This window comes from Phalacrocorax aristotelis, chromosome 22 (genome assembly GCF_949628215.1).
Source record: "Phalacrocorax aristotelis chromosome 22, bGulAri2.1, whole genome shotgun sequence".
Taxonomy (NCBI): domain Eukaryota; kingdom Metazoa; phylum Chordata; class Aves; order Suliformes; family Phalacrocoracidae; genus Phalacrocorax; species Phalacrocorax aristotelis.
The window spans coordinates 5,616,069-5,630,321 of NC_134297.1; the positions used below are offsets into that span (position 1 = coordinate 5,616,069).

The 14,253-nt window shown below is 56.2% G+C and overlaps 1 protein-coding gene across 5 annotated transcripts in view; it reads right to left on the bottom strand.

Moving 5' to 3' along the window:
* Positions 1–14,253, bottom strand: part of LOC142067489 (protein CEPU-1) — a 353,823-nt gene that overhangs the window by 4,901 nt on the left and 334,669 nt on the right. For all 5 annotated transcript variants that reach the window (XM_075116134.1, XM_075116137.1, XM_075116138.1 and 2 more), the window contains 3 exons: positions 4,397–4,531; positions 3,573–3,693; positions 1,575–1,726 (listed from right to left, as the gene is read on the bottom strand). In XM_075116134.1, coding sequence (XP_074972235.1) covers positions 1,575–1,726; positions 3,573–3,693; positions 4,397–4,531 — 408 coding nt within the window. The remainder of the gene's footprint in view (positions 1–1,574; positions 1,727–3,572; positions 3,694–4,396; positions 4,532–14,253) is intronic.

The window sequence follows — 14,253 nt, forward strand, 5'->3', positions numbered from 1 at the left end:
TGCCAACACATTGTCCCCCTTCCAGGGAGAACAAATCTAGCCAGGAGGAAAAAAAGGGTGCGCTGCTTTGGTGTGGGGGGAGCGACACAACACACTGCATGGCCACTGCAAAAGGGTGACAAACACCACAAAAACACCTACTGAGCCCCCCCAAACCAGTCACCGCACCCGCTCATGCTGAACCAGAAAAGCTTCCCATGCACGTACACGATGATGGAAGGAAGAGACGAGATGGGCATTGCCTTCTGCAAAGATACACAGGAGGACAGCGGCAAGGAGACCGGCTTTCCAGGGACACCCTTCCTCCTACCCTGCAACGCTTTCTTCCTTTTATTGGGTTTTTCCTTCCACTTCTTGCAACCATCGCACGCCTACAAGCTGGCCAAGCCCCCACGTTTGGCCCCACCGGGACCCTGCTGCGCTCCAGCCCTGTCTCTCCTACAGAAGCAGGGGTCTCCTGCATGGTTTCTGTGGGTTTAACTAAACCCTTTGTGCACACTAGGAAAGGGTTTGCAATACCAGGATAGCTTGAGGCTGTAGGAAACCAGCGCTTTCCATCAAACTCTCTTAGCGGTGATTACTGCCAACCTCCGCGCCGCTCCGCGGTTCGCTTACCCCGGGCCAGTTTTCACGTCACCCACAGTCAGCGCTTGCCACGGGGTGGGACTGTCAGAGGGAGGGTGGCAAGGAGGAAGACAATGTTGGGGTGATGTTGGGAGAGGATGGAGGTCCCCACGTCCCTCTTCTCCCATATGGTTCAGCAGTGAGGGGCGCCCACCCTGGCAGGGAAATATTCCCACGGCAGTGGCCGGGGATGAGGTCTGCTGCCCATCTCCGGCTCTCGGTGGCCGTGAGAGGGATCTGGGGAGTGCAGCCCCCTGCTGTGGCTCTGCCACTGCCTGAAGAGGCTTAACAAACACACCAAGCAATTACAGCCCTTCCCGGCCACGAGCGGTGTCAGATGGATGCATCCCTCTCATCACAGCTCTGGCACACAGAGAAAACAGCCCCCAGGATGAGGGTACAAAACTGCTCCCTCTCCCCGCCTTCTGCACCTTCCCGCCGCTCTCTGCCACCATCAGTAAGAATATATTTGCTTGGCAGGAGCAGAAAACATGACCTGGAAGGTGGTAGAGCCACGGGGGCCATTTATTCTTGGGTGGGCATAGGGTGCACTGCACGGCAGCCTGCGGCGTGGTCCCGCAGGTTTGCCACGATGACCCTGAGCACCATCTCTCCTCCCACCAATCAACACAGGAGGGTGCCCTGAAACAAAGACTCTTAGGTATTCCTCAGAGCGAGTAGGTAGAAACCCACAGCCGAGTCCTAACTTTGCATCAACGGCAGACCCCAAACATGGTGCCAAACGCCTCTTGGCAGTGCCAGACATGGCACTCAAGTCAGGAGTTAGGTTTGGAGGCTTTCGCACGTTCCCTGGGCTCACCACAATCCCCAACCCACGTGCTGGGGCAGAAAGGATTAGCAGCGAATGCACATCTCCCCCAAAAGACAAGTGAGACCCTTCCCACATTGGTGGTCTCACTGTTAAGCCGTGGCCCCTCAGCGCTACTCACCGTAGAGGATCATGCTGGCGTTGGTGTTTCCTAGCTGGTTGGAGGCTACGCAGGTGTAGTTGCCGTAGTCCTGCTCGGAGACATTGAAGAAAGTCAGTCTGGAGAAGAAGGCTTTGTTCTCCACCTTCAGTCCTTTCTGTCCTTCAGCCAGCCTGGGAGAAAGGCAGAAGGAGAAGTGTCATGGGGATGGCATCGGGAGGAGAAGTACCCACCATTTTCCATGACCCGCTATTCCCCTGGTCCTGCCTGAGAGCAGGGATGTGAAGCTTAAGGGAAAGATCAGGCATGGAGAGGGAGAAGGGAAGGTATTGGGAGAGATATAGGAGACGGACGCTGCTCTGCTGGGTCTCGTCCCTCAGCTGCCAGCCCACACCGTCCCCATGATGTCTACAGGCATCCTCGCAGATGCAGAGTCACTGCTGAAGGGGATGGCTTTGGGGCCATGCAAAGGGAGGGATGCCCACACGCCCAGGGAGGTATTTGGGAAAGGCTCCTTCCCTCGCAGCAGAAGAGCCTGGCTTCCCTCTTCCCATCTCTGTGGGATGCCTTCTCTCACCTTCCCCTTCCCTGACCCCCGGCAGCTCCCCGCATGCCCCTGAGCGGGCTGGCAGCATGCTCAGGCAGCAGACGCGGCCCTGCAGACCCCTTTGGTGGACCCAAATGCCTGCACCGTGGTGGGCTCTGCGCCGCGTAGCGGGGAGCACTTCTCAGCCATCACAAACAGTGAAGCCTTAACCAAGTGCCTTGACATCCCTGAACCGGTGCCCCCTCCCGCTTCACTCCTGCTGCTCTTTTACTTGCTAATTCCACCCGGGAGGTGCCGGCTCCCCATTATCACCCCTTATCACCCCTGACGGGCCCCGACTGCCGATCCGGGCGGGCTGAGCACGCTCCTGCCGCTGCTTCCCGGGCCCTCGTGATCTGACCTACTTCTGAGCGAAGCCTTTCATCTGCCACGCAAACATCCGCCGCTTTATACACTCTGCCTGCTCCTTTCCTCCCAAAACAGCCTAGGCAGGTGGCCCCAGCCTCCCCTGTAGCTCCTGCAGCATCTTTTTTGGCCAAAACATGCCTCCTTATTAGTTTCCTTTGTGGCTCGTCCTGTGTTTGGATGCACCGTGGCCCCTCTGGGCTTCCCAGGGAGAAGCAATGCAAAAATGGGTTAAAAAAGCTTTGCCTGGGGTCAGAGAGAGACGTTTGCTCTGGAGTGGGACCCTACCCCCCCCGGCTGCACTGCTCCTCCCCTCACCCCTACCCATAGCCATGTGCTGCTGCTTTGGCAGGACAACTTGAGCTGCCGGTTGACCTAAAAGGGTGACTTTCACCCCAGTTCTGCACAGGCCATCTCTGCGGTGTAGTAAAACCTGTTTCTCGACCGACACCACATTTCTTCTGCTTTTCCAAGAGCAAGAGGCTGATGCTGCCTTCTGGCCAAAGCATTTAAAAAGATGACAGGGATTTCATCCGCTCCTAAGTACTTGGATTTGCACTGCCAATATCGCTCTTGGCCATTATGCTTCACCCAGTCGGGGATTTACCATGAGACCGTAAACCGGAGAAACAGGCAGCAGCAAGCCGGCCCGCGCTGCCTACCCCGATGGAGGCCAAAACCTGTCTGACAGAGGCTCCTGTAAAAATCACTCCCCTCAAATGCCCCTTATCTATTTTCCACTGCGCAGACAGCGCTGAGTTAAATATAAAGCCCTGGCCTGCTTTTAATAGATACCGAGCGGCGGCAGCTCCTGCTGTGAGCGGCGGGTGCCGTGGACACCGGCCGCCTGCTGAGATGCCAGGATTAGCCCCCGACAAGCACGAGCTGCTGCTGCCTCCACATCCAAACCCAGGTTGAGCCAAGGGTTATCACGGATTCCACCGGTTACCACGGCCCCATCGCCGAGACGGGCCCGGCTAGCGAACGCCGAAGCTGCCGCCACTGGGCACAGCTTGCACGGGGTCGGTGCGTGCCCTCCCGGTTTTGCCCCCCGCCCGGGCTCTTACCGCTTGTCATCTTTGTACCACTGGAAGTCAGCAGAGGGGACGGCGGAGGCTTCGCACAGCAGGATGCCCTTCTGCCCCACCGGCACCCCGGTGCTCTTCGCGTCCGAGATGTACGGCGGGTCTGCGGGGAGGATGGGAGCCTGGGTTCAGTGCCCGGCAGCCGCGGGCCTCCTGCCCTCTCCTCTTGCTCCTCAAGCTTCCTTTTCTTTCCCCGCATTTAGAAAGGAGTCTAAACCATCTCTGAGCCCGTGCCTAAGTCCTGCCACATCTGTCCAGGGGGTTTTGGGCAGATGGGGGACCCCACACTGCAGGCTAGCATGGGCTTCTCCAAGGACCGGAGCCCCACAACTCTCAGGAACCATGTGCAACCCTGTGCCAACCCCATGCAGCTTCAGGGGTGGCCAGAGAGGTGTTTAGGAGGGTCTTCACCTCTGCCTTTGAGCACAAATGGTGCTGCTTTCTTCCTCGCTCTATTTCTTTCTTTCTCTCTTGCATTTTTTGCTGAAGGGAAAAAAAAAATTCCTATTTACTGCTCACTTCTCTCCTCTCCCCGGAGGTTATCAGCACAGCATCTCACCATGGGCGGAAAACCCAGGTTGATGGAGACAGCTGAGGGGGAGGTGGTAGAAAAAAACGGAGCTCAAGAAGAAGTGGGGAAAAAAGGGCAAAACACCACCTGCTCAGAAAACTGCCGCTGCCTGTCTCAGCTCTGGGGCCCACAGGATGGGTTTGCCTCGCTTCCCACCGCCAAATTCCCATCCCCTCATAGGGCTGCAGGGTGACCCACTGCGACCCCGCTCCCCGACAGCCCCCAGGCTACTCACAGTTGACGGTGACTTTGACTCGCTGGACGACGGGCGCTGCCACGTCGTTGGAGGCGCTGCACTCGTACTCGCCCGACTGCTCCCGCGTGATGCCCGTGATCTCCAGGTACTCATCCTCGCTGATGAAGCCCACGGCTGCAGGGGCAAAGGGAGAGGGCTGTGAGCGATGGGGAGGCATGGCAAACCTGTCCCCACCGGCCGGTCACCATCTGCGACCGTGTCACGCTGCCTGAGGACACCCACCCCACAAGTCCCGGCTCCTGGCATGCCCAGGTGCCTGTACCTCGCCACCCCGAGAAAACCCCTGCCAGAAACGTGTTTGCAAGTACTGGAGACAATGTTCCCAGCACGCGCAGGATGGGCAAAGCGGTCCTCCCCAAACCCGCACGCTGCTGGAATAACCTGAAATCGTCTCTCTTTGGCATCGGCGCATCCCACCACACCCTCCTCCTGGGTTACCCCCAGGCTCCCCCAGCTCTACGTAGACACCCCTCTCCAATTTTTCAGTTTCAATTAATTCACAGCCAGTTTATCCCCGTTAATTGTGGTGCCAACACCTCCCTTCAGCTGAATCGCTTTGTCCCTGTGCCGCTCCAGGCTCATTTCTGCGGTATCCATGGGGGTGGGGGCCGCGCTCGCCCTCCTCTCCCCCGCCCGGGCCGCACCGCAGCTCCTGGTTTCGCTCAAAGCCAGGCAGATGCGATCGGCAGCCGTTCCTTTTGTCTGGCGTCTTATGGCCCCCCGCTTCCTTCCAAGAGCCCGCTTCGCTTTGAAGCGCTCCTGGAAACCCGCGGCGCTCGGCTGGCGAGGCGCAGGTGTTGGGCCGCGATAGTCTCCGCGTTGATGGAGATCACGGCGTTACAACAAATGCAGAGGTAAATAAAGAAACTCAGCAATTAGGACACATCCACTAAACGTCCCGGAAAAACATCGCTCGCCCCCAAACGAACGGCACAAGCGGGTTTTCGACAGCCCCTGAACGGGGACAACTGCTCCCTTCCTTTTGTTTACATCTCCCCATCGGATCTCCCGCAGCTGAGACGCTGTAATTACTGCGCGAAGCATCTCCGAGACCAGTGTCACACTTAATATTCCTATAAATTTTAAACGGTAGTCCTTGGTACATATGTGTGGCAATTGGTGTCATATTTTAATTAGGCTTGCCCTACACCATCTGAAATTAATAATAGCTCGAATTACCAGTGTAATTTATAAATTAACATTGCTGCAGCATTAGGAAATAAATTAGCTCTGGACAGCTGTTTCTGGGAGTGAGTGCCAATGGCAGAGAGGCCAAGCGCAGGTCCCCGGTCCCCGGGGGATGCAGCGAGCTCGGCCAGCGGAGCCGGGCGATCCCACGCTCGCCCTCGCTTCCCATCCAGCTACCGCGGTGCCTGCGGTAGCGCGACCCGACGGGCCATGGCTTGCAACGCTTGACCGGTCAACCGCATGCATCTTGCTCCTAACAAATGCATGGGAAGTATACACACGGGAGGCTCCCCTCGGGGCACACCCCGCCTGCATCCCACCGGCTGATACTTTTAGAGCATCTCTTCCCGCGGTACATAAATAGTGAGCGTGGTCACACGCCACCGCTTACCGAGGCGGCCGGTGTGAAAGCACAGCTACGTGGGGGTTTGGATGCGGGGCCCGGAGCCGGCACCGATGCAATTTCTGTAACGCCCCCGCACAGCTCGACAGCGGCGAGCACCCTGGGTACCCGCTGGGAACCTGCTGCTGCAATCCCAGGTGCCGCTATTGTCAGCTCAAACTAGCACAAATAGGCTCAGCCGTAATGAAATCACACCTTGGCTCTCACCCCTGCACCAGACCTCGTGGCAGCCGCCTCCGCACGGTGACCCCGGGACTTTGCACATCCGCTGCTCGCTCGCACGCCCGGCAGCTGAACCGGGGTCCCTGTGTGCACGCACGCATCCATCCCACCACCCCGGGCTGACCCAATAGGAAAAGCGGCCCCGCACTGCCCTGCGAGCTTCGGAAAGGCTTGAAGCGAGTTTTCCCGTGCAGCCCGCCGTGATGAATTGCTGATATCCACCCGCGCCCAAATTCCCACCCGAGCAGCTCACAGTCAAAACCGCTGAGCTCATCAGTACTTAGCACAACTGAAGGGCAAGATATGAAGGTGTTACCCCAAAATCAATATCCTTCAGAGACACACAAATTGCAGCGTTACATCCAGTGGGCCTGCAGCACTACGGGCCGCAAAAAAAGGCGGGGGGGGGGAATATTTCTTTCATGGCTGACCTAGAATCAGCTTCTCTGTAGTACAGCGCTGCCTGCTGATAAAATAACGACACAGCCGGTGTCCTTCAGATGCTCCGCACGCAAATCTGACTCCGGTTTGTGCAAAGGCTCAGATAACACTCCGCTTCCTAACTAACCAAAGGCTCTTCCCCGAGCGCGCCGGAGCCGGCTCGCACACGGCAAGAATTAGCTCTCGCCGTAGCCGAGCTGTAGCGTGCGTCCCTGGTTTGATCTGGGAGCAAAGCAGCTCGAGTGCATTTCATTACCCAGCAAAAGACTTCATTAAAGTAACTGCGAGGGTCAGCTTTCCACCTGCAAAAGCTCAGGAAATTGAGAGATGAAGGCTTCCTCTGTGCCGGCGTAGCAGTGAAGTCTGAGGTACGTGCGTGGTAATCGGCCGACGGAGAGGCAGAGCGTGAAGAGTTCAGGGTTTCAGGGTCTGGCATGCTTCACGTTGGCATCCACTGCATTTCGGCTACAGCCCATTGACCCTGACACGCAGAGCGCGCCCTGGACCGAAACGGGATGCTCTGCACCAGAGCTGACACCTGCTTTTGCCCTGAGCACGATCTGGTACTACTCATCCTTGGGTAACGATGATGGAAGACTGTCCCTGCTTGAGGCCCTGGCCAGATCCTGCCTCAGTAGTGCCAGCTACTACACCTCAAGGAATAAGGTGACATGAGGGATCCCTGCCCCAAAGGCTGGCGAAACGGGTGACACCAGGCGACCGGGACACCCGCCGCGTCCCCCATCCCCTCCTGCACAAGGGGCTTTGAAGGAAAAACGGGTCCGTAAAGCCGCTTTGCTGCTGCCTGCGCTGCCAGATCGCGCCGGCACCCGTGTCGGCCAAGGGGCGAAGGCACGGACGGAGAGTAATTGCCAAAGAGCTCAGCTCCCTGGCCTCTGCATTTTTGCCTATTTATAATGGGAAGTGTTGTTGATAGTTGGACAAATCTCATTCATGAGTGACTGCCAGGAATGGAAAAACAAATCTACAGGACAGGAGGAGCAGGGCTGGGGTTAGGCAAACACAATCTGTAAGTGCAGACCTGGCTTTATAGAAAGTAGCAGGGTGCCCATGTCACCACGGCTGCTGGGGTCCCCTCAGGGCCGGTGGGGTGCAGAAGGGACATTTATCTACTCACCAGGCTGCATGGGGACACAGACGCTGCTTTAAGTGACACTTAGCTCCCTGGGCTTAGGACGAGGTTTTGGATGGGGTTATTTATCCAACCAGTCTTGCACATATCAGGCCCTTTGGGATTGCTCCCACCGCTCGCCCAAGACTGGAGCTAGAGCAATGCAATGGGCACCCAACTGCTGTGGTTCCTGCCTCCGAAAGCACCCGGAGCTCGGGGATGCTCGAGGCAGGGCTGGCCCAGGGGCCCGCGGCTCCAGGAGCTCCCCGAGGTGTACCAGCCCTGCTCTGCCTAAATTGATGGTGGGAACTTTTAAAGGCTGTCTCTGCTTGAGCACAATTAGGAGCTGAAAGATTGCAGGAATTAATGGGAGAGCTCTCATCTCCTCAGGAGCTAGAAAACCAGCACAGCCAGCACCCATCGTTATTATTATTAATACTAATACTATAATACAGGCCAGAAATGGAACAGCCACAGACTAGGCAAAAGCGTAATCCTTGCTCATCGGCCGAGGATGATGAACTAACCCAGTGCGAGCCAGGGAGATGGAAAACCAGAGCTTGTATCCACCTGCTCCGCGAGCGGGAGCCTGTGCACAGACCACCATGCACTATTTAGGACGTGGTCTGCAACTCTGCAGATCTCCATAAAAAAAAACCTCAGCGAAGAAGAAGCACAAGCACAAAGGAGCAAGGGGGAAAACTCAGCCCAGAGCTGCAAAATAGCCAAGAGAGACTCGACGCATAACGAATAACCCACATCACGAGCAGAGCCGGGGAGCTCGGCAGCGTTCGGTGTGGCATCTGGGAGCCTCCGGCCAGAGATGGCAGTGAGCAGCCCAAAATACAGAGGTACAGGTAACCAAACGACGTCTCTTGCATGGCGCAGATAAGCGAGATAAGTACTGTGGGTACACGAGACAGATTGCCACCAACAAGGCAGCGGTCGGTGCCGTGCGTTGCGAAGCCGGGGCGCCGGGGAGCTTGGCCGTCACGGCGGTGGGGAGAGCCGGGGGGGTGAGATCCTGGTCTGGCACGGAGCACCCTGGCAGACCCAACACACGGCAAAGCTGCGCTTGGGGTCCTGCCCAGCATGGATGCGGTGAGGTGCAGGCAGATGCCTCGTGCATCCCTACTCCTTCCTCCCTGCCTTTCTCCTTCCCTCACCTCTCCTTGTTTTCCCAGTCCGACTCATCCCCCTTCTGCCTCCTCCTACCCGTTTGCTTCCATTGAGCCTCTGACAAGGTAATAACTCACTGGAAAGCGAACACATGTTCCCAAATTAATTACGTGCCACTGTCCCCTGGCTTGCCACTGCAGCCATGTTCAGGTCTCTAGGACACATCGCTTAGGCTGAACGCTGCCCGCGATGCCACTAAAAAAATCTTTGCTGAGCTGGGACTGCGGCGCAGCTCTGTGCTGCTGTGTCCTGCCAGCGACCCGTGGTGTGCCGAGCGAGGCGAGCGGCACGGCTACCGGCATTGCTTCCGTGCACTGTGCTTGCTCCTGAGGACCGCAACCCTAACGGAGCGCTCCCTGCCCCGAGCCACATCACGCCCACCGCACGGCATGCGGCGCCCAGCAACAACGGCATACCTTCCCCGCTGCCACGTGCCCATGCCAACCCCAGCACCTCGGATCAAGGCGAGCCATCCGGGGCTGTGAGATTTCCACCTCTAAAGCTCAAAGGCACAACCTCAGCAGCCATCCCGTGATGGGTTTGATCTCTGGGTGCCCAAAGCCCCAGTGCCGGTCCCGGGGCATTACCCTGCCTGCTACGGCGTGCCGCTGCGTTTGCCGGGCACCGATCCTACTAGCCAGGATCGGCCGGAGAAGGAGAATATTTTATGGAGATAATTTTATTAAAATGTTTACAACAATGCAGATATTGACATCTCACTTCAATCAATAGCACAATTTATTGTCCTTCAAGGTGAACATTAAGCCAAGCTGCCCATTAGTCAATATTTACCTCCAAGGTCTATAAATCTTTATAGGGGCCTCAGCGGATGTTGACAGCAGCTGATTCCAGATAAGTAAAAGTAAGAGCGTGAAACATTGCTCCTTTTGGAGGTGAAATAGTAACTAGTTAATTACAGTCCCTACAGCGATTGTGAACTATCAATTTATGGCTACTTCTGGCAATAAAAATTAACATCGCACAGACTCCAAGTGACGCGCTGAGGCCGGGAGTCATATATTTCAAGCGTCACTCCAGCGCGGTAGTGATGACCGCCCTATAACAGTTTATAGTAAATAAATAAAACACACAAAGGTAATAAGAGCGAATTGTTGGCGCCTGAGACCCACTTTACCTCTCCTCTGCTGTGGCAGCGGGTGGAAAAGTGCAGGGCGGGTGATTTAGTAGCATCGCATGGGCAGCTCAGCTCCCGGTGTGCGGGGAAGGCGGTGGGGGAAGGAATCACCCCGAATGCGGGCTCCCAAAGCAGGCAGAACAGCCTTGCTGGTGTGGGTAAAGAAGAGCTAAGGCTGCCTCCAGCGCACACCCTGGCCGAAGGTGGGGGAAGCACCTGCTTCACCTCTTATTAATCAGTATTACCCACTCCTGACTGCTTAATTAACCCATACAGAACGAAGTTCAGGCAGTTCAAAAATTCCCTTTCCTTTTTTCTTTTGATCAGGCAAATGACACCGGTTAGGGCAGCTTTCCCTCTGTGCACCCCCTCTTTCCAACTCCCCCGTGCCAGCTTAACGCTGCCACGCTCCAGCAGAGAAAGATTGGGGGTAATTAACCTGCTGGAAATCATCCAGCTCAATCATTAAAAAAATGATTTTTTTAAGATTACCCTATCGACCCAGGCAAGCATGGCACGCTCCTCTCCTCCTCTCGCAAATATTATATCCCTGTATCACAAGCTCCAGCCGTTTCCACCTGCGACCCCTCTTAGAGGAGCGATGCCTTTAGGAAGCACACCTACACGACCAGCGTACGGCAGATATGGGGGATGAACCCCGTATCTTCATTCTTCACAAGCCTTCAGAAGGACCGTACCCCCAGAAACAGGCACACAAAGACTGCATCGTGCTTACACGGGGCCAAGTCTCTCCTATTTTGAAGTTTCCCCAACAACAAGGACAGAAATCTCTCCTCTTACACATTTTTCCATGTTAATTAGCACGTTTCCGTGGCCTGATGTTGTGTGAAGCCCCAGGGGATGGTGCTCTGGCTGCCTGGCTTTTGCGCGGCACTCAGGACTTTGCAGTAGCTCCCCATCGCTGCCGCGACCTGGGGTCCCTCCCCACCCTCACACCCCAGGGGCAGCGACCATCACCAATTTTTCCTGGTGTCACCAAAGAGAGGGGAAACATCATTTCACTTGCTCGTACCCTTCATTAATCTGGATTTCGCAGAACTCACAGCCATTTTTTCTCCGTGCCCTTGTGTGCGGTGGCTCAGGCTGCGAGGGAGAGGGGTGGCCGGTGCTGACCGCTGCGCCGGGGGCTCCCAACGCACCGCGGGCAGGTGCAAGCTGAGAGACACGTCCATGCTTGCCATAAAGTCCTTCTCCTGCACTGGTATCAGCGTCCCCTCCTCCCCTGGGCTGCGGGAGCCTCTCCTCGTGCACGGCCATGCAGCACCGCGGCTTCTCTTCTCCTCGCAACTATTTTGGGCACAACGGGGAGCCAATAGTGCCTCGCGTTTCTCCTTGAGACGCAATAAAGGAGCCTCCTGGGCGTGATTTTGGGCTGATATGAGCAGAGGTGAATGTTTCTGAAAGCTCCATCTCTGGCTGCCCGCGAGCACAGGGACAGGACACAGGGATTTCCACAGGTGCCCTCTGAATGCAACCACCAACCGGGAGCCATCAAGAAGGCTGCAGCTCTGCATCCTGCTGCCAAACCTCCACTCTCTGCTGCCAGGGAAGACATTTTCTTTGACTTCTTGTGCTACACAGAGCTAGATCTGAGACAGGGCCCACCTTTGTGGCTGCATTAGTTCAGTGATTGTACAGTCAGCTCCAAGACCACGCTTGGGGTCACATGTCCTACAACTACTCAAATATTTAAGTGGGTACATGCAACACGTCTCACTAATCACTGGGACATACAACTTGCAGAGACCCTCCAGATGCCACCACATCTCCTGCTCCTGGTCGCTCAGCCTATATGCACAGCCTACATGCACAGCCGGCAGCCTATATTCGCCATCCACACCACGGACACCCAAAGCAAGGCACGGGGAGCCAAAATGTGAGTGGGCTCCCCCGGCACGGCCACCTTGCCACCGTACCCTGCGTCCCGGGCCGGACCTCCTGCAAAGCCGTGCCGCAGCACGCCGGGGGTGCCGGCCCGGTCCGCTCGCCTCCCCGGTGCTGCGCAGCGCAGCCGAGTCTGTCAAGCCACCCATTATAGCACCATTGTGCAGAGTTTTTAGCTTATAAGTCCTTGAAAGTTTCCCACTGTGACTCGTCGAACAAGATCTTTTTCACTTTTCCTCTCTTCTCCGCTAACAATATTTATACTCATTTCTTTTATTGAAATCTATCTGCCGCCCGTTCTATTAAAGCCGCCTGAGTGGCAGCTCCTATTCTCCAGGAGCCTGCAGCCCATCTATTCTCCAGACAATGAGGTACAAGCAGTCTATCTTCTATTGTGCTTCCCGGCCTTCGGCTCCCAAATCTTCCATCTCAAAAAGATATGTCAGGAACGCCTCCATGCAAAAGATTGGAATCCCGGGCTACACAGGGGCTTCCCGGTGCCGGCCGGGCTCGCTGCCCTCCCTCTCCGGGCAAGCATCTCTGGGAGGACGTTGCCACGGTGCCCGTGATCCCTCGGGGATGCTTCTCCCCCATCCCCTGCGCACCGCGATTTGTACTTAAACGCAGTTTGTCGCCGTCAGGCAGCTGCTGCACGCGCACGGCTCGCTGCTGCTGGGATGTTTGCGCGCCTCAGACAACTTATTTGTTACCGGGAATAAAAGAGAAGCATTAAACCTTTTGTTTGCAAGAAGTAGTTTATGGAAATTAATATTTAAAGAAACAAAACAACACAACTCGGGGACCAACCACCCTTGAACAGGGCTCTAACTCAGGAACAAACGAGTCGAATGAAGAATGAGCCCTTTTGTTGCGGCACATGGGAGAGTCAGGCTAGCTTGGAGGCAGCTCAGGGCTCGGCAAACTGGCAGCAACCATCCTTGGCCTCCCCAGCCCCTGCCTCCTCCTGGGGTGCTGGGAGAGGCCACCGAGCCCCAGGAAAAAAGATCCAGGCAGCAAGGGCCACCCTTTTAGAGCAAATTAGCAACAGTTGCAGTTCGCAAAGCACCTAAGTGGTGTCAGACCTGTAGCAAAGATGGGTGCTGTAGCTCATTAGAGGGCTGCTTAACGATAGGCATGCATTATTCACAAGCACGGAGTCAACCATCATCCTCCTCGGCCCCTGGGGTCCACCTGCTCAGAGGGCGAGGTGGTGGCCCTCATGGTGGCACCGGAGGAAGCGTTCAGGAGAGGCTGCGACCGGCACCGAGACGCTTCCCACGCAGCTTTTCTGCCTCCTTGCAGGAAGGCATGCAAAAGGCATGCAAAAGGCACATGAGAACCAAATATCGAGGCTCCCACGGAGCCAAGCCCTCTCCAGAGAATCACTGATGAGACAGCATCTCCTGGCAGCTCCGTACTCCCACTTGAGCACCGATGCTGCTCTCAGGGCACCCGAGCCGCTCTTCCTCCCATGCTCCCTCCCGCACATCATAGAGCCAGACCCCAACGAGCCACCCAACAAGAAGTGCCCTCTCCTTTCTTTCCTTACTCTTTCTTCCTCCCCGCGATTTCTTCCCCGGTTGCAAGGTGAGAGAGGACAGCATCGCCAGAATGGAAGATTCTCCTGCGTGCCCTCTCCCAGCAGCGGCCCTAATTCATTTTTCACGGCCCCTTGCAGTGACAAAAGCCGTTGCTTCTCTCTTGCAAGCGTGCGCCATGCAATAAGTCAAAGCTGATGTGCATTTTCCCCCTGGGTGCCGAAGCTGTGCTTTTGATTTAATTTGTCCTGTTGTTTGGCTCTCAGCCTTTGCCGGTGAGTTCCTTTGGAGAGGCGGCAAGGTAAGGGCCCCATACGCGTGGAGGGGCTGCCTGACAGATGGGGTACAGTGGGTAGTGTTTAAATAATTTGCTGCAATGATACCAAGATGTTGGAGGGTGACAGATGCTGCCAGAGAAAATCGCTCAAACACACGCATCCTGTTTACGGGAGTGCTGCTCCTCGATTAAATCCTGTTGCAACTCGGCTTTCCTGGAGTCCATCCCATTTCTGGCAGCTTTCTCGCTGTCTCTAGGAGAAGCTGTGGTGCAAAAGGCTTGGCGAGGAGAGATAACACCAAGAAATGAGGTGAGGTGGTCCTGCCCGCTATTTGCAGGACTCTCTCAAAGCACCCCAAAAAAAATACCCAGCGGGGATACTGGTGGTGAGATCCACCACATCCCCTCCCAGCCAC